This window comes from Anneissia japonica, unplaced genomic scaffold (genome assembly GCF_011630105.1).
Source record: "Anneissia japonica isolate Jap-2015-1 unplaced genomic scaffold, ASM1163010v1 scaffold287759_len370742_cov166, whole genome shotgun sequence".
In the NCBI taxonomy this organism is placed as follows: Eukaryota; Metazoa; Echinodermata; class Crinoidea; order Comatulida; family Comatulidae; genus Anneissia; species Anneissia japonica.
Window position 1 is genome coordinate 53,339 of NW_022698619.1, and position 21,483 is coordinate 74,821.

General features: G+C 33.9%; 1 protein-coding gene across 2 annotated transcripts in view; it reads right to left on the reverse strand.

The window, feature by feature from the left end:
• Window positions 1-17,455, reverse strand: part of LOC117102689 — a 21,432-nt gene extending 3,977 nt beyond the window's left edge. Inside the window, exons 1-7 of one of the 2 annotated variants that reach the window (XM_033243069.1) lie at window positions 17,150-17,455; window positions 14,810-14,947; window positions 14,070-14,161; window positions 9,743-9,790; window positions 6,345-6,869; window positions 4,604-4,825; window positions 211-3,488 (exon numbers count right to left, since the gene is read on the reverse strand). In XM_033243069.1, the coding sequence (XP_033098960.1) occupies window positions 211-3,488; window positions 4,604-4,825; window positions 6,345-6,869; window positions 9,743-9,790; window positions 14,070-14,082 (4,086 nt within the window). In that variant the 5' untranslated portion in view covers window positions 14,083-14,161; window positions 14,810-14,947; window positions 17,150-17,455. Of the gene's footprint in view, window positions 1-210; window positions 3,489-4,603; window positions 4,826-6,331; window positions 6,870-9,742; window positions 9,791-14,069; window positions 14,162-14,809; window positions 14,948-17,149 lie in introns of those variants that run through there. The other variant, XM_033243070.1, reaches the window with a different exon arrangement.
• Window positions 17,456-21,483: the final 4,028 nt, after the last annotated feature.

Consider the following 21,483-nt stretch of genomic DNA (forward strand, 5'->3'; position numbering starts at 1 on the left):
GTCTGGAAAAATCTTAAAAAGACAAGCTAATGTTTTACCACTGATTGAAGATAGGTTAATCTCACTCAGACTGATGCAATCAAAGCCTATCATATTCAAACTAAATGTCTTATTTACACCTACTGAATCAACCAGCTTTTTTAGGTTATCAGCTGTAAGAGAGTAATCCATAAAATAAAAAATTCCCTCATAATAATCAACTGCAATGACTAACCCTGCAAGTGATTTACCATCAATATCTGAAAGGTCATTGTCCTTACAATCAAGTCTGTCTTTCAATACTACATTCATCCTATCACATTCCTCCATCATTTCATTAACAATACTGCCTGATAAACTGCAATGACTAATGTCAATATGTTTCTTGTCTGGAAAAATCTTAAAAAGACAAGCTAATGTTTTACCACTGATTGAAGATAGGTTAATCCCACTCAGATTGATGCCACCAGTCATATTCAAACTAAATGTCTTATTTACACCTACTGAATCAACCAGCTTTTGTAGGTTATCAGCTGTAAGAGAATAATCACTCCAACTCAAAGTACCAAGATGCTGGAATACCCTTAATAACTCTGCAAGCGATTTACCATCAATATCTGAAAGGTCATTGCCCTTCAGATCAAGCATGTTGTCTTTCAATACTACATTCATCCTATCACATTGCTCCATCATTTCATTAACAATACTGCCTGACAATCTACATTGACTCATGTCAATAAATGATAGATCTGGAAAAATCTTAAAAAGACAAGCTAATGTTTTACCACTGATTGAAGATAGGTTAATCCAACTCAGATTGATGCCACCAGTCATATTCAAACTAAATGTCTTATTTACACTTACTGAATCAACCAGCTTTTGTAGGTTATCAGCTGTAAGAGAATAATCACTCCAACTCAAAGTACCAAAACGCTGAATTACCCTTAATAACTCTGCAAGCGATTTACCATCAATATCTGAAAGGTCATTGCCCTTTACTCCAAGAATATTGTCTTTCAATACTACATTCATCTTATCACAATTTTCCATCATTTCATTAACAATACAGCCTGATAAACTGCAATGATTCATGCCAAAAAAAACAAGTTTGGGAAGTTTTTTCATTAACTTTCCAAAAGTTTCTCCATCTAAATTCCCTAGATAATTATGGCTGAAATCAAGTTCACCTACTTCAATTTCAGGAAATCCATTGACCATGTTATTAAAACTTTCCTTTGAGAGGCCACATAAAACTATTTTAAGACTAGATATATTTGGATACACTTTAAGTATATCACACAATAATGCATCATCAATGGGATTTTTGCTAATGTCAAGGTAACATAATTCACCTCCACTGTTCCGACATCCAGTAATCATTGCCCTCACACTATCACTCGATAGACTACAGTTGATTACATTTAGGGCATTTAGTTCAGGAGCCATTCCAAATAGTTTTTCTAGTAATGCTCCATCGATATCATGTAGATTACTGTGAAGTATATGAAATTCTTTTAATGTCAACTTCACATTAGTTTTGGGTAACTCTTTGGTAACTACACTGAGTATAGCCTCAGTAAGCCAGTTGCTAATATATAAGACAGATAGGTTATTTGAATGTGTCAGGAAATGAACCAAGAATGATGAATTAAACCTGAAGTCTAAACAGACTATAGTGTCACTATAATTTATTTGAAGAGATTTCATCTCAGCTGAAAGGATATTGAGGCTTACATCATTCCAATTAGAAATATATGCAAGAAAATGCCAGGTTTGATAATGACTGTCAAACTGCTCTTCATGTAAATTATTTAGTCCCTGTACTATAACTAAAACAAGTAGAACACTTCTGCATGATTTTCTGAAAGACTCTTTACTGGATGTATCTATCAATGACATCATTTTATGTTCAAGTCCACCAGGATTATGTCCATATGTAACACAACATTTTTCCATAAGTTTGAAAAAATGCTCACTTCTACAGGTATCATCAACAAGAACACTTTTAAATGTCTCATGCACTTGCTTACAGTATGTTTTCATTTCAGTGGACATGTTTTCATCTAATTTTCTTAGTACAGGTTTTTCATTTTCCTTCTTTACATATTTAAAACTCTGTGCTATCGAATAAAATTTTGAAGGCTTTACTAACCAATGCTTCAGCAATTCACCTGCCTTAACACCTAGAAATCCTACTGTAAACTCTCTTGTCATATTTAAATATTTATTACATCTGATCACCTCATATTCATCATCTTTCAAATGCTCTTTCTCAATTTGATTAGCCAAATAAAACCCTGCTAGTGCTTCTGAGATTAATTTGTGTGGGGGTGTGTAAATCTTCCTTACATCACCAGAGTTAAAAGGGCTTTCTTCATAAACAAATCCAAGTTCCAATGCTAAATCTACAGAAAGTAAGTCATTTGACATCTTTGTCAAATCATATTTGTCAATAGACAATTTATTTTCCTTTAGGCCTTCATACATGCATTCTCCTAATAGTAGAATGGCAAGTGTATACTGCTCTGGAATTCTCTCAATTTGGAAAATAGCAGCTCTATCATTACGCTTGCTTTTATACTGACTTAAAATGCAACAAATCAATACAATGAAAAGATCTGACAAGTCTTTCGGAAGATGTTGTTTTTGTTCCCACATGGTACAAACCATAAGCAATAACAGTGGGGATGAGCACAAGTCAAATGCCTCTTTATGATCCGAATTCCCAAAAAATTCATCTTCATCAAGTTTAAACTCCTTTATTAGTAATGTCCCCAATTTATATTTATTGATTGAACAAAAATGCTTATGAATATACTCCTTTATGTTTCTTGAACTGAATCCATTCACTTTAATATGTATAGTACAACACTTAACCAAATCAATTGTGTTGTCAGGTCGGGATGTTATCACCACAGTGCTTTTTTCAAATTCAAGTCCTTTGAACAGATATATAGGGTCCTTTGCATCGCTATGCAACTCATCATATCCATCTAACAAAATCACTATATCATCAGCATGGTTGATCAGGAATCTTTCAACTGAATTAGATGGTAAATTGTTCTGAAGAATTAATTCTTTCGTACTTATGTTTTTCATAATTATTTCCAGGATATCTGTACCTGCTTTAATATCCCCAATATTGATCAGAAACAGCAATTTACCAGCAAAGGCATTATGTACATCATCAGTAGCCCATTTATAAGTAATATATTTGAGGAGTGTAGTCTTGCCCATTCCTCCTTTTCCTGTTATTAATACCTTACATGAACCTGTTGATTTAATAATATGTAATACCTCCGTTAATGATGTGGGTTTACCTTCCTTTCTTATACATGTTGACTTGTTTTGTGCTCCATCTTCTTTTCCAGACTTGAGTAAGCTGAGTTCAGTGAATACTTCTGCAATATCTACTTCATGATGTTTATGCCAGATTGCTGGTGTCATTCGATTCACATCCTGATACAATATTTTCAGTTGTCTTGTCAAGTAATCTTTGATTATTTTATCTGAAATAGTATAAATCAAACAATTGACAGTATTAATCTTCCTGTATTTTATTATTTAATTTTACTATATTATTAACATATTATTTTCTCATTAGAAATATAAACACAAAATTAGGTTTAACATTTCTTTGAATCTTAGTACCAGATGAATTACATAGCTAAATAAACATAATTATTTAGCTATCACACAACATTACTATTAGCACATTCCTATCTTATAGTAGCATTAAATATTTACATGTATTTTATACAAAGGAAGTATTAGTAGTATTTTTTTTTCATTATCTTTCATAAGGTTCATTATTTAATTACATTTTCTGATTTATATATCTCCCCCTGTGTTATTAAATATTCAATAAACAAAAAACCCTTTACTTTAGTCTTAATCTAAGGCCCCATAAAAAAAATTATTAGTTTATCACCCGCTCCCTCATCACTTTTGGGGAAAATCAGTTTTTTTTTTGTTTTTTTTTTTCAATCAACATATATTTTTTATTTCAAACGGTCCTTTTTCCATCTTTATTCACTTGAAAATGTCATGGTTTCTTGCAAATATGTTTACTGGTACAACAAAAACATCTTTTTTAAATATAAATTTGATTCCACTCTTATGACTTTTTATATATGTGTCCCTAACCATTGATTTACTTTAATGGGGGCGAGGTTAGCAAAAAAAAAAAAAAAACCTACCTCCCTCCCTCATCAGTTTTTATTCAAATCATTCGGTGATAAACTAAAAATTTTTTTTATGGGGCCTAAGCTTTGTACTGGTTTCACCAGTATAACTGCCCATACTACATTTGTCACAGTATATCATGTACACTGCCTTTGAGACACAACATTCTGACACTGCATTTGAGATGTAACATTCTAAGTTACTGGAATTTAATTTTACCGAATGAACCCTATCCTGTGGGTCGCCCCTGCTACTACTATTGTAGCTACTGCAGACCAACGAACACTTGAGAAGAAGCATGGAAACATAAATGGGAAGTCAAATCAAATAGGCTTAAGCCAATTCCTAATTCTGATTGGATGCAAATGCACTAAATCCAATACATATACATCAAATCAGAATTAAGAATTAGTTTAAGACATAAAAATAATATGCCTACCTGGGGATGGTCTTTGAAGACTTTGCATCAGGCGGTTACCCTGCACAGCTGATCTCAACCAATCAGGAATCGGCTGATTCCAGACTAAATAGTTGTAAGTCAGTATCTGTGCTTGGAGTTGCTGCAGCTGTTGAGGCAAGAGCAATTGTCTTGCTGGTGGGGGTTGCTGCTGATGACTGGACATTGCACTTTCCCCCATACCATCTGCTGGTCCACAATATCCTGGCAACAGATAAATTTCTTAATTTTAAAAATATTTATGGAGGAAGATTAACTGAATTGTTAGGTATTAATCTGACTGTATTTATTGTCAAAAGACATTACAAACTTTTGAGGTGGTCGCTTACAGGAGGTAAATCATAAGAAAAATCCAAAAGTCAAAAAGGCGTGGCGGCCACTTACAAGAGATGTTGGCGGTGACTTACAAGAGATGGTGGCTTACGAGAGGTATCAATTGCACTGATTAGATAGGGATAACAGGACTAGTGTATATGAGAGTGGACGTTAAGTGAGGTGATCACTTACAGGAGGTCGCACAGGAAGGTTAAACTGTATTATACTAGGGAAGAGTAATTTACACTCTTCTCTGATTATACTAAATAATACTGTAATAAATTACAGTGTTTTCATTTGCTACCTCGATACTATTAACCAGAGAGTTACCATGATGGTAACAAAATGTTTTTTATTTCAACATTAATTATTACTGTAGGCCTATCCACAACATTCTTAATTCATGTGCGCTTGGTCTGAGGCAAGGTCACTCAGTTACACTGTAAATCATAATTAAAGGAGGCTCACATTACATAGGCCTATATAATATTTTTTTTCACATTACCGATAATTTACTACTATAAAATTTAATGAACTTAAGGGGAAGGAGAGGGGTCAGAAACAATTCCAGTTAAGATTTTAAAAATATCACCTAGTGATACAATCACCTACTAAAATAAACAACACAGAGCGCACGCTTACGCAAATATTTCTGATTCAGAAGATGGAATTCCCACCTTCCAAAAACATAGCAGTGATATGTTTAGAACGTTTCTAATTTTAATTAAATTAAAATAAAAAAAAAATAGAAAATAACTCACTATCACATAAACATTATAAAAATATCAAAGATTAATATTAACTTTATGTAATGATATTTTTGATGTAATTTAATAAGACTCTGTGCACCAAGTGTTTAAACGCCCTAGGCTAGGTAGAGTCTGAGCCACTTTATGCCCCGATATGAGTGATGTGCTATCGCGTAGACTACCATAATGTGTGCAGAGAGAAGAGACATCGCATAGAGGCTTAGCTAAGCTGTACGCGCAGTGCATGCATATGGTGACACATCCAAGATGGGCCAATGTGAATAAATCTGGAAAATGATTATTTAATTAAATTTAGCATAACTCAGCATAACTTTAGCATATTCAACCAATTTTTGTCATCTAAACAGTAGATTACTCACATCAATGTGTTCTTTCCATTGAATTAATGTGAAACGATATTTGAAGTCAATTGAAGGATACAATTTTTTGTGTGCTTCTAGCTAGTATTGTACCTTCAAGGAGACATGCCTCAATAAGTTATGGAAGCTGTCTAAAAAATGTTTGATTTTAATGTTTGTCATGATCAACCTCTTTGTTCTAAAATGGGATATTATGTAACTGAGTATGCTAAATCAGTTCTTTAATTATTTAAAATTGGTAAATTTCTCTTTTAAGTGTAACAAACCATAGCAGTATACCTTCAAGCAAAGCTTTCACAGCCAAGTAACTTGGTAAACCTTCAATAAATTCATCAATCCTTTCTTCACAAAGCTTGTTCTTTTGCTCTAGATCCAGAATCAAAAGCCAGTTATCTTTATAATTCTCTAACAGCGGCATGTTATATCGTACATCAAGCGTTCCTCTATCACTTTTAGTCAGTACCATACCTAGATTCAACAGGAATTGTCTGTATTGTGTGAATGAAGACACTTCACGTTCCCTGATTCTTTGTAAAGGTGGATGTACAATTCTGGAGCTGAAGCCAAATTGTCCAGTAACTACTATTGTGTCATACAGGATAGCAAGATTCGTTGGACTCAAATTGCCAGAACCAATTAACAAACGTAGCAAGGACATCACTTCAGTAGCTTCACTTAACTTGTAATAAACTGGCACATGATTTCTATTGTTGTACAAAACTTTCAGCATATTGATGTATTCAAGTCCATCATACCATCTTGAAAAATCCAACAACAGCTGGCTAAAATTGCTTTCTGAAATTCCTATGATTAAAAGGTGATAGATAATAAATTGACTGTAAAAGTCATCAAAAATAGAAACTACAGTTAACAATGTTTCAAATCTACAATGAAAAATACATATTTGATCACCATTGATCATCAATTATAGTCATAATCAGAGGAGTGGCAAATAGATAAAATAAAATTGAAGATACAAACAATATAGTTCATGAATACTTTTTAATATCCTGAACAAATTCTAATTTAATTCACCGGTTAATCACGCTAAGCACTCGGCGGGTAGTCAACTGTTCGAACAAGTTTAAGCTCAATTTAAATACTGTGTAACGAAACTATTATAGAAGTGAATTTCAAAGGTCATCAAATGCAAATGAGAAACACTTATCCCATCTACCCATTCTTTGTTTATTTTCTACTGCTGCTATACCCTGGCCCACGTACCCTACAGTGAGCCACACGGGAACAAGATCAGTTATATACGCTGCTTTCAAATCTGTACGTTGACTAGTTTATTCAAGATTATTTAGTTCTAATAAGCCACCAATACACTACAATAATACGAGGTTATGCTGATGGCTTTACTGTCAAATCTGACTTTGATTTGATTGTGCATGTGAGGAGGCGAAGAGAGCGTGACGACAGCGTGTACTAGCTGCAGCTAGGCCTTGGCCCTAACCTAATAAATTTCACAAGCTGAACTGTGGACAAAACAATAAACTTATTATAATCAATATATCATCACCTCCGGCACCATGGTCATCCCATACACAGTATTCTACCCAGCAATTTGGTGGTCAAAATTGTCACAAAAAATCCAAATGGTAAGGTAATTAGGCAAGTGTCCAAGCTGTTTTGGATTGTATGTAACGGTAAATCGTATGTAACTGGGAAATTGCACAGATATTTTTTGCTCAAACGGGCCCTCAGTAAACAAAAATTCTTGATACAGTGCAATTATCTTCTGAAATATTGATTAAATCAATTTTGTTCAATGCTGAGAGTATCTGAAACGGTTTGTGGATATTTTTGTTTTGCAAAAGAGGATGCACAAATGGTTACCTATGACCAATATGTGAAGTCCTTTGATTAATTTAAGGGGAATCAAGACTCCCTCTCTCCCTCTGGTCAAAAAATTTGCCACTGTAGGTAATAAATATCAATTAATGCAACTCTAACGAACATATGGTTTTTTAGAGCCAATTAAGTAAATTTCAGAAATTGAGAACGTAAACATTAACAGCATAGCTACAGTACAGCACAGAAAAATTAGTCTGAACATAATAGCCAAGATATAAGGTTTTGTAATGGCTGTGGCTTAAGGTCCTATACATGATCCATTGTTCTTTGGTTCTAAAGATTTGGTATCAGATTTAACCATTTCAGCTTATGCTGCTGGTTTGGAAATTTATGTTTTTTAAACCAGAATAAATAAATAAATTATATCCAGTACCGGATCTGTTCTTTTTGGGGGCTGCTGCGAACCTTGTCTGGAGCCATTGCAAGCAAACCTTGCAAGGCACTGCCTTACTACATAAGCGGCATGACCACATGCCCCTCCACCGAACAAGTCAAGCCCCCCCTCCCCCACGCCGGACAGAGCTCGTCGGGCAGTCAGACCATAAAACATATAAAAATAGGCCCACACCAAGCCAACACTTGTCTGTCACAGTCTAAAGGAATTTTTATACTTCAACGATAACGATAAAAAAGCTAAAAAGTGATTGTTCATATAGAAAGCAAAAGAAATAAGAGAAGTTTTTATACTAGGACCATTCGATAACGATTTATCGTGTATACGATAACAAATATTTTTAAAAATCAAATCACATGGAAAAATGATAAAATCGTTGCTACTACTACGATTTTAATGTTTTTCCATGATTATGACGTCATCTGATTTAATTTGTCAAAATATGTTGTTATCCCATAACTGATAAATCGTTATCGAATCGCTCTATTGTAAAAACTTCTCATTTCTTTTATTTTCTATATGCTTTTTAGCTTTTTTTATTCAATTGCTTTTAGCTCTTTTATTGTTATCGTTATCGTTGAAGTATAAACAGGCCTTTAGAGTGCCATTTTCAGCCATCCAGAGGTTGATATTCTTTAAAAAAAATCTCATTTGGGAGGGGGAACCCCCTCTCAACCCCTTCTTCCAGCTCGAGCTGGGGCTCAAGTCCTCCCTGTCGGACAACTTAGCCCACCCAGAAAATATATCCTAGAGCCGCCACTGTGCAGAGCACAAACCTTACAAGCGGACATAGCAAAATAATCTTCTGACTAAAATAAAGATATAAATAAAGTATATTTCGTTTCAATATTTAATATCAGTAATTCTAAGAATAAAAACCATCCAAAAAATCTTCTTGTAGTAAAGAAACTTTTCAAAAAAAACCAAAAAAAAACATTATCTCTCAAAAATGCATGTGGTATTTAGATATTTTAGCACAAAGGGAGCTTCTTATTCACACAGTCAAATACGGAAGTGAGGACTATTTTTAGGAGACAGTTTGAACAAACTACCCTGGATCAAACTGTTCGGTTTTATTGGAATGTGTGTTCTCTTTCAGGATCAAAGCTAATTAGTCGGTATATACAGGTAAGTATTCACGAAATACACTAGGTAATATCAATACACTCTCCAATAGCGAAATGATGAAACGTCATCATGGCGTGGAAGTGAGTAACCCTTTGTAAGAGGGAAAATGCTGACTTAAATAAATGATGATTAATAAAACTCCCCATAAAACAAATACAATATTTTATTGAATAAATCAATTAAATTTCAGTATCAGATGAATTACACTGAATAATATCCGTTCTACAATTACACAGTCAATCATTATAGTTATCCACGATAAATATTAAGCACTTATTTAGTTCTTAGTACAAACCTTTGTCTGACTTTGGTGCTTCTGATGTTGATACTTCTCCATTATCTACTGAAAAAATAGAAATTGATTATTTGTTCATTAGCAACATAAACCATAGCATAAATCATTTTTCTAAAGTTAAAACAGTATATTTAAAAAAATTAATAATGACTTTTGAACACATGCTCTCTCAAAATACAAAGAAGTGACCAGAAGCACACGGAATAAAACAATTTCTGTCTGTGTGTACCCCTTACACAAAACAAAGTTGATATTCAATTGTACCACTCAGTCAATCAAGCAGTCGGTCATTTGATTGTTAGTTAATGTTTTATTCACGTAAAACAAACAAGCAATTATCAAAACAGTGAAAAGCAAAAATAAAAAACAACAAAGTTCATATTCAATTGTACCACTCAGTCATCAAGCATTCAGTATTTGATTGTTAGTTAATGTTTTATTCTTCTATACAGATAATGATATAGCCAGGCTCCAGAAGAAAAATATATTCTGATATGTTGTTCAAATGATTTTTCTGACACAAAAAGGACACTGACACCCCTCTGGCTGCACCATGTATGTGTTCAAAAAATGTGTACCAGATGCATCAAGTTTTCCATTTTTAGAGCTAATTCTGCACCTTCATTTTATAAACTTCACTTAAAGTTAAATCAATTAGAACTAAGACTTTTGAGTGGACATAGCAAAACGATCTTCTGACTAAAATAAAGTATATTTTGTAACAATCTTCTTGTAAAAATAATATCAGTAATTCCAAGAATTAAAACAAACCAAGAAATCTTTTTGTAGCAAAGAAACTTTTCGAAAAAGGAAACACTGTCTCTCAAAAATGCACTGTTTGTGGCGTCTAGATATCCTAGCATAAAGGGAGCTTCTTATTCGCACACCGTCAAATAGAAAAGTGAGGACTAATCTTAGGGTGTGTTTCTACTGATAAACACAAAATAAGTGATTTTTTTAAACCGCTTTTTTAATGAGTACCAGACAGCCTGCTCGTGTTGCAACTGCATTTTTGATTTTTTGAAAATCGGTTTTCGTGACGGAAATTACTTCACCATTTTGTTTATACAACACGTTGTTTTCCTAACTGTATAGGATAGTATCTTTCTCATTCCTGTCATGATGACGAGGAGTAAGATACGGTGTGGGGCGAGAAGGCAAATGTTTTCGGCTGCGCTCATCGGCACAATGAACAAGCGACCAAACGAGGACAACGGTAGGCCCAAAAGGGCGGAGAGGCCTAGGCCCAATATCCCCTCAGAAAATAATTACAAAATGAATTCGTCGCTCCACATGTTTCTTGATGTTTTTAGCTTGTAGGCCTAGGACATAAACAAGAGGACAAATTCTGTTGAAAGTTTGCGCCTAATACAATCTAGTCTTTGCAGTGACTGACCTGGAGGTCACATTTCACCTGATAATCGCTTTTTTTGTGTTGCAGCTAAAAGGTGCACAGCCAAAATCGGTTATTTGCCGTTCAAACACGCTATCCATTGCGTGTTTTTAATCGAATTATTTTAATCGCTTTTTTCAAACTGGTCCCATTTCTACTGCGAGAATAAAAGCGATTTTTAATCGATTATTTCTTTCCAGTAGAAACAGGCCCTTAGTTTTGAACATGCTGCCTTGGTTCAAATTTCAGTATCAGACAATGCATAGCCAGCTATTGGGATGGTCCCACCCAATTTTTCTAATGGGTCCACAAAGAATAGGTCCACATTATTATTAATTAGTAATTTTTTTTGGGCCCTATTGTCCGCACCAGTTGGGCCAAATCGTCTGTCACCCTAAGTTTTCATCACGATGAGAGGGGTGGCACCAGTTTTTATTTATTATTATTTTTTACATATTAGTAAACTCTAAAATCGATTAAATAAGCCTTTGAAACCTTGAATTATCAAAATTTTTGGGGGCTTCGCCCCCAGGACCACTTTCGGAACCTTTTAATCGAAGCTCAACCACACTTTGCTTTCATCGGGGAAATCTGACCCCTCGTTGGATATAGTACCTTCATATGACTACTTATACAACAGAAAAAAATGTCGCATGGGGTTAGCGAAAAATGAAGATCTGAAAAAACAATGTATTTTAGCAAGTATTAAAACTTTTCTTTTTTATTTTAGGCCTTCTTCAAAATGCCTACTGCAGTTGATTTTTTTTCCCCGCCAATTCAAAATAGTATCGCCCATGCCGACTTGGTGATCGGCTAGAGGTCCTGCTGCAGTTGATCGGTTAGCGTGAGCCCTGACTGAACACTGTAGAAACTTAGCATCTCCAAGAAAAACAAAATGTCGGAAAACTTTCTCTTGATGCATGCGCATTTGCATAAATGTCTACACACACACTACACACAGTAAAAAGTGATTCTAAAGGCAGGCTCAGGTCGACACGGAACTGAAAGGAACTCAACTCAACTCGTCCACCTTAGCGCTCCGCGCAACTCAAAGCAACTGAACGGAACTGAAAGGAACTGAACTCATGTCGACTTTGAGCAACTGAACGGAACTGAACGGAACTGAAAGGAACTTGGCTCATGTCGACTGGCAACTGAAAGGAACTATTGACTAAAAACATTTTCCCCCCGAAATCCCATCAACTGCAAAATGTCTGTAATGTATTTATTAAGACATGTAATTATTTTAAAAAGTGTATCTACTTTATTTTTTTTGTTTTGAAAATGTCGACCAGCAACTGAAACAAATGGTGCCTGTTTGTAGTCGACAGAATTGAGTTTTTAAAGATTTCATTTTCTTCGAAATCTCATCAACTGCAAATAAATGTTTGAATGCTTGTAAGATTTGACGTGTGGTTAAAAATAATAAAATTATTTTTGAAGTTTATCTACTCCTTTTTTTTAATTTAGAAAAGTGTATTGCATATTGGTCTATTTGAAATGGGTTCATGCAAAATCTGGTGGAATAATTAAAACAAGAAAGGTCTTTTTCTATATGAAAAAACAAAAACAAAAACAACAAGTATACACGAATGCATTTTATACGTGACAATGTTTACATGAATCAGCTGTCAAATATGTTATAAAAATGTATTAATTTAATATTACGCGAATGCAGCAGCATACTTTTGATAGAATTCATAATTTAACACTACACTGCAGAGGGACTTTCTGAAAAAGAAATTTAGCTTTTCTTGACCTAAACCTAGGCCATAGATAAATGTTTTACTGTTAAAGAATTTGTACAAAACTAACTTCAAAAACAATGCACACTCCCAAGAATTACTGGATTATTTATAATTCGTAAAAATTGATTTTGGAAGTGAGATCTGCATGCCAGTTAGTTGTACGTAGAGTTAGACGTAGGCTGGTAGGCCTGGCATAGGAAGCCTGCCTTTTTTCTACACTTTAGGCCTAGCCTAGGCTAGCTAGAATATGGTAAGTATATGCTGTATTATTATTATTATTATTATTATTATTATTATTATTATTATTATTATTATTATTATTATTATTTATTTATTTATTAATTATTATTATTATTATTATTATGCCTAGCCTAGGCCTATTTGTTAATGTGTTAGAATAAAAATCTTGCCTATGGCCTATATTTTTTAAAACAAAGAATAAAGTAATCTGCCATTAACAAAACATTGTAATATAATATCTTTTTTCAGTTAATGCATCTTGATTCCTTTGAGTTCCGAATCAGCATTTTTTTCACGCTTTTTTCAGTTCCTTTCAGTTCCGCAAAAAGTTGAACATGGGCAACTGAAAGGAACTCAACTCAACTCAACTTGACTCATGTCGACAAATATGTGCGACTGTCAGTTCCTTTCAGTTGCGGTCAGTTCCTTTCAGTTGCGTGGAGCGCTCATGTCAACGAGTTGAGTTCCGTGTCAACCTGAGCCTGCCTTAATACAGTAGTTTCTATTGCATTACATGCATAGGAACTAAAAATGAATACCTAGTAAATGTGATTGTTCCACAGCATGTTTAAATTTACTGTGAATAATATTGATGACTAGGAGGAATACTAAAAATACAAGATACAAGTCAACTTTTTGTTGTCAAAATAATATAAATTATGAGATAATTGTTGTACCTTATACTGTAGAATCATTTATAAACGTACATGTGATGAATAGTAAAATAAATAATTCTTAGCAAAAACCAAAAGTTCCTGATACATTTCAATTACCTTCTGAAATTTTGATTAAATAAATTACGTAAAATGCTGAGTATCTGAAACAGTTTGTGGATATTTGATGAACATTGTATGTACAAATGTTGTCTATGACCAATATGTAAAGTCCTTTGAAATGGTTAGACAGGCCAATGCCAACAATTATTACTTTATAAATAGTAGTTTACCTGTTTCTTCCATTCTTCCTCTTTGATTTAGACTTCTCACAGCAGTTTATTAAATAATTCACTCAAACTGTTGAAACTCACAAGCATTCACACTAAAATGAGATATTAAATATTTTTATATATTTCTGTATTAAAATTCACTTTAATTCAATGTTGGTCAACTCTGTCGCAATGTATCTCGGTTTTACATTCCAAATGCATACAAAAAAAAATCTTGCAAGTGATTTGGGTGTGAATCAAACCAACGACCTCTAGATGACTAGGTGTCTTAACCACTTGATCACCCAAATTGCGCTTGGTAGCTAGTGATGAATCCAATCCCCAAGTAGGAGTAGGTGTCTTAACCACCCGACCTCCAAGTTTAAGCTTCATAATGGCAATATCTGCTGCTACCTAGTGATCGGATTTATCAGTAGCAAATGTATAGAATTATGAAAATTAGTAAAAATTACCATGAGAGAAATTAACTATGTCAAGTGTGAACACTACCGCTACAGTAATTAATAGCCAGAATACAACCACTGTAAATAAAACCAAGTTGTCTATTGGTTTTTAATAGCCCAATGATTTGCTTTAAAATGCCAAAATCTAAAAGAAAAATTCTTTGAATGCAGTAGAGTACAGTAATATCTAATTATTCTAAACAACATCTGAAAATTTAGAATATCAATAACATTAATACAAAACAGCTACTCAGTGCAGTTTGGCAAGAGCATTACATTCTCCAAAATTCTACTTACCCAGTATTTTCTCAGTATCAGCAATGTCCCCCCCCCCCCCAACAACTCTGCTTCAGTCCCCTGTCTCCTCAGCTCTTGGATAGATTGTATCGTCACATCTTGGCTCACCTTACTATACGTGACTGGTAATGTTTATTTCTGTAAAAGTCATAAATATTTGATTTATCAATATTTTGTTGGATTCTTTAAAACTTTCTTAGGTAAAAAAAATCAACAAGCAATTTAAATGAATCGTAAATTAGTGTTGAAATTAATGATTTTATATTTTTTGAATTAGGCTTCTTTAGAGACTATTTTAATTGCTTGCTTGAATTTTACTGAACCAGCAACTCTCACCTGCCTTATTCTTACGATGCAAAAAGAATAGTTTATTTAATACCTCATTGATATTTTTTATAGACATACATTATTTCAATCAATGTTGATTAAAATAGATGTAATATAAGCTATTATTTATTGGAAATTTATTTGAAATTGAAGTTACCGTAGACCAAATATCATACCCTGAAATGCAATCTAGAGTCACCAAATAAGTACAGAGACCACATAAGTAAGACCACATATGGGATTGGGATTTCCATGGTCTTTAGCAGCGTTGGTCTCTAATTAGAATAATGCAGATAAAACAAATTATTTTAATTTGGGACCACAGAAAAATGGTCTTTAATTGGAGATGGTCTTCAATTGGTTTTTATTATTTATACACATTTGGCTGCCCATACTTTGTAGTGTTTGTATGATTTTGTATAACAGAAGTCAAAATAATATGATAGTTTTATATAACCTCCAATACATCTATAATTTTAGCATTGATTTTTTTTTTTTTTTGTTTCACTGTTTTTTTTAATGATTTATTCTAAAAATATGTCATTGAATAGTGCAAGCCTTTTGATGTTAAAAATTAAATCTAAGCTTAGTTTCCTTTAGTTCCATTATTTGGTAAATTTTCAGATTGAGAACTTAAAAAATACCAGATTATTATATGCATTTGTTCTCATTGTATGATGTAAAAGATAAATGTTCTTAAGACAAAAATCTGTAATATAAATATCAAGCTTGTTATTTTTTTTTAACTTTACAGAAATTAAATTGTTAAAAATTGTATTTGTTGCTGCAAAATCAGCATGTCTGACAAAATTCAGCTGCTTCTCTATTTCCTGGTTGTGTTTTCCTTTAGTGTTCAATTGGTATTAGTTACTGAACCGTATCAATTGTAATAATCTATTATTGGCATTTGGTATTTCCATAGAAAATTATGCAAAATGCCAACGCCCACAAACTTTGTAATTACAGCCAGTAGATATTTTTAGTCAGAAAATTACCCATAAAGCCCTATACAAATGTTACTTACTTATGTTTATGATGATATAATGTTATTTTTTTCATGAAGATGTCTGTTATTTAACAATATGTATTTCCTTAGTTAAGTTAAGATACAATATGTTTCCCATTGTTAAGATATTTGCCACCAACGTATAATGGTGTATGTCAATTAATAATAATAATTATTATTTATTATTATTATTATTATTATTATTATTATTATTATTATTATTATTATTAAATATAAAGATGATTGTCATTAATGGAGTTTATTAATGTTACATCTTCAGAAGCAAATGGCTTTACATTACTGCATTGCCTACGAACATCATCACCACCAACTCCTGACTAGGTAGTAGTCTAGCTTAACTCCTGGTTCTTAATTAATTTATTTGAAGAGCCAAATAATTTTTCAAGTTAATCTCACAGGCCAAAGACAGATAATCTCTGAGTTGTACTTTATGGACCTAAGGTGAAACTCTGAGATACCCGCTGCTCGCCTTAAAGACCTTTGAAGATGTTTGGAAATTTCAAATTCAATTCTATTTTAAATTGTACTCTAGTACAATATCAGGATGCTACATTCATTCATTCATTATAATTATTGCAACCATAAGACTGATTTAATATATTTTGCCAAAAGAAGACACTACATTTTCAATATTTCTTACTTATTGATGATGTTATTTCGTGCTTATGTAATCATCACAAAACAAAAATGGTGGTCAAAGATTTGCCAACGGCAGGGAAGGGGGTGATGTCCCAGAACCTCTGGAGCGGGTTCCACCTGGGGAAAATCCCAGACGCTTTGAACAAAATTTAGAGATTTTTAACGCTTAAGGCCTGTAACCGATACAACCTCATTCTGCAAAAGTTGCATGTGATTTTTTTTTTCTCCTTAAATTTTGGTTTAGTTCCTCGCCGGGTAAGATCTCAGGTCAACTCATAATAAATAACTTTCTATGATGAAGCTTTTACTTTTTAATCTACTATGGCTACGTTCAGAAAACGACTTACGCTAGCATAACATTAATTGAGTGGTGTGAACTTGGGCGCGGAGTAGCGATGCCAGTAATATCGCGCAATCACCGGCGTACGGTAATCCAGCAACAGACCCCCAGATTAGCGTACACCACTGATTTACGACAGTCACACATCGGTGATTTTGAACTCAGCCAGGATTTGACCAATCAAAATAAGCCTAGATGTAAACAGAAAACAAAATGCGCGAATTACAAATACGAATATTTCACGCGAAAATACTTACGCTAGCATTCCTTAATCACCCCAGTCTGGACATCTCGCTAGTTACGCCATGGATTAACGTACGCCCAGCGTTAGATACGCCTGGCGTATCTCTTAGGTCTGAACGTAGCCTATGTCACAGCTGAACTATAGACTACCAATCTTGGGTGTTTGTCGATTGTTGGTAACAGATTAGATTCTAGATCTTAGTGGGGTCACCCCTACTTAAAAATGGCCCTCATTATTACTTTTAGTTTTATTTAGATTCCAGACGTGAATCAGCCAACAACGAGGGAAGTAGAATTTTATTTATTTAGGCACACAAAACATGCACCAAGGATTGGCAACAGAGAAAATATCACTGTCTTACTTGTAGGTGACAATCAGTTTCACAAGACAATACATGCACACAATGCTTTACACAAACTAATGGGTAATTCCGTGTCAAATCAACCAGAGGTCACAGGTCAATCGTCTCTGATTTTTATGAAACTTCTTAAAAATGATCCACTATGTGAAAAATCAACATAAACAAAAGATTATCCATACTGGATATGTAGTTTCCGAGATATTGACGCCCCAAAAAAGGGGCGTGGCTCTTCAAGATTCGCAAATGCAATTTCCTCCAACTTTGGAAGCTTATAACTCAGGATTGGTAATAGCTATCAAGGTCAAACTTGGTATTCTAACTAAATATTCCTCCATATTACACAAATATGGCATCAGATTAACTGTTATCCCTCCTCTTTTGAAGTTACCTGCACTCAAAATAGCCACTTTGTTTAACGACGCAATTTTTTTGTGATTTTCAATGTCACCCTGTGTCCATATGAGTGAGTGTATACATCTTAAATTACAGATATATTATCTATGGGTAGTTGCCTCTAGCCACAAGCAAGCACAGGCTGATCAAATTAAAATGGAATGGCATCCATTCAAAGTTGGGACCAGCCCTAAAAAAGCCTATGTTTCCCATTAACGGTTCGTCATGTGGACCATTAAAATCTTTTCTTAAATTTACACCAGTTAACCAGATATATTAGATCTACTTACACACCAAATTTCAGCTTTGGTTCCCAGCTCCTTCATGGTTAGATACTATGTTGAAAACTACACATATTGTAACATAATCGGAAATAACTAAATTTTTTAAGAGTTAGGTAATTCCATGCCATGGGATCATAGATTTTTAAAATTTTTTATACTGACAGTTATTCATGTGAATTGAAAAACCTGAAATTTTTAGACTCCAATTCCTGTTTGTTTTCCCATAGCGGCAGTTTGATGTAAAAGGGGGCGTGGCACAAATTAGTGCACTGTGAAATTAACTTTGATTTTCTTATGCTAATATCTTTGGAAGTATTGCGGCTATAACTTTCAGATTTTGTGGTGTAGGACATCTTTTGCTGCTGATTCCAAATCTGCAATCAGAAAAGTTGTAGCATGTACCAATGTGGAATAGCAATGGTCTAAAAATGGGACAAAAACCTGCCTGGACAAACTTTTCGCATTTTTAGAGGGCTGTATCTGGGGCAAATTTTAAGTTTAGTTAAGTTTATTACTGTGTATATACTGGTAATACTGGTGGGTTAGGATTCCTAAAAATTTGGAGATTAAAAAAGATTTACTTTCCGAGTTACGGCTACCTGAACAATGGTCCAGACACATATTTTAACATAATCGGAAATAACGAAAGTTGCTAAGACCAAGGCAATTCAACAGAAGGACGCACATCTCGGAACATCAAAGGTTATAACTCTGGCATACGTGCGTCCCTACACGCTGAACGTCACAAAAACCATAGCAACCAGACCATAAACCGTCAGCGTATGTGACGAAGTACCCACGCGCATGTTAGTTGCCATGATAACCGCGCGTCGTGCGGCGGATTACAAAGGACTAATGATATTTTGCACTAACATTAGACTGAAATATATTCTTCATTTCAACATTAATTTTACCATTGTGGTGAATTGTCGTTCATGAGACTTACTTCGCAGAAAAAATTAATAAATTTTCTGTATATACTCAAATGTTCGTTTTCAGCACCTAATGCCAACATTGTCAAAACGACAGATTAATGTTACATAAGAACATGAAATTTTATAAAATTCGTAAATTTTAAATTGCTAAATTTCACAAATCAAATTGCAGTTTATAGAAGCATTTAACAAGCTCACGGTAAAAAAAAATCAGATGTAACAGACATTGCGAAGTACCCAAAATTAATAAAATAAAAACTAACACCATAAAACGAATGGCATGCATAGACTATTAATTGACGGCTATACTCGCAACTAGTATCGGATTGTCGATGCCACAGTAAAGATCAAAGGACTGTACGCACGCGCTTGGTTCGAGAGCGGAGATGTGCGTCCTTCTGTTGAATTACCTTGCTAAGACTTGGGTTATTCTATGCCATGGGTCTTAGATTTTTTGCACAATGACAGATATTCATGTGAATTGAAAAACCTGGAATTTTGAGACTCCAATTCCTGTTAATTTTCCCGTAGCAGCATTTTGACATAAAGGGAATGTGTGCACAAAATAGTCCGCTGCAAACTTAACTTGGATTTTTCATATCCCTATATCTTCGGAAGTTCAACGCCTATAACCTACAGATTTTGTGGTGTAGAACAACTTTTACTGCTGATTCCAAATCTGCAATCAGAAAAGTTGTAGCATGTACCAATTTAGAAAAGCAATGGTTTAAAAATGGACAAAAACCTGTCTGGACCATTGTTCAGGTAGCTGTAACTCAAAAAGAAAAACTTTTTTAATCTGGAAATTTTTTAGGAATCATAACCCACACCCAGTAGTACTTACATATATATAGTTATAAACATAACTAAGCTTATTTTCCCCAGAAAATGTTCTCCAAAAATGCAAAAAGTTGATCCAGACAGGTTTTTGTCCCATTTGTAGACCATTGCTATTCCGCAATGGTACATGCTACAACTTTTCTGATTGCAGATTTGAAATCAGCAGCAAAAGATGTCCTACACCACAAAATCTGAAGGTTATAGGCGCAATACTTCCAAAGATATTAGCATAAGAAAATCAAAGTTAATTTCACAGTGCACTAATTTGTGCCACGCCCCCTTTTACATCAAACTGCCGCTATGGGAAAACAAACAGGAATTGGAGTCTAAAAATTTCAGGTTTTCAATTCACATGAATAACTGTCAGTATAAAAAATTTTAAAAATCTATGATCCCATGGCATGGAATTACCCAACTCTTAAAAAATTTAGTTAGGCCAAGTAAAAAAAATAATTGGTTAGCATCCTTTTGGTATCAAATTTCATGGTAGAGAGGGAGGTTTTTTTTTTTTTTTTTTTTTCTCTCGTAGAACATGAAAAACCAGCGTCAGAAGGAAAATTAGCAAAACAAAGAAGAGGAAAACAACAGAGGCCAAAATTGGATACAAGAAATCATGTAATTCATCTATAGCAAGCAGATCAGCTTTGCCTATATGAAAAACAGTCATATTGAAATCCCTATACAGTATATGAAGTTTTAAAACATGCAACATTGCATATACATTGTTTATATGTTTATTATTTTTTATTATAGAACTGATGATATCGATAACAGGTTCATAAAGCATTCCATCCTAAGTGGCGAGTGTAATTGCTGTTGGATGTGAAATTAAAAATAAAAATAACAACAGCAAAATAAGAAGATTGAAGTTTGTCATAGTAGTATAATAATTCATTGTCCATTCATAAACAGAAACGTAATTTTTGAACTGGCATTTTGTACAATAGATTACTATTTGTGATTGTTTATGTACATATAGTGATAATACTCAATAGTGAATACTGTTATTGAGTTTGACTAGTATCATGTGCTACGTTTATGCTGAGAAACACTTTGACATCTAGTTGGACCAGCTGTTTGGAAACATCACGTCACTGTACCAGCATGTGAATATTCCATGCTTTGTGTTTAAGTTTGTGTTTGTTGGACATTAATTAATTATAACTGGACCATACTGGGTTTGTTGTTGGAACAACACAACAGTCATCATTGATGCCATGCAGGGGTTTCGCCAGAAAAACAAAATAGACGGCCTATTTTGTTTTTCCAAAATGGAAGCCAGTG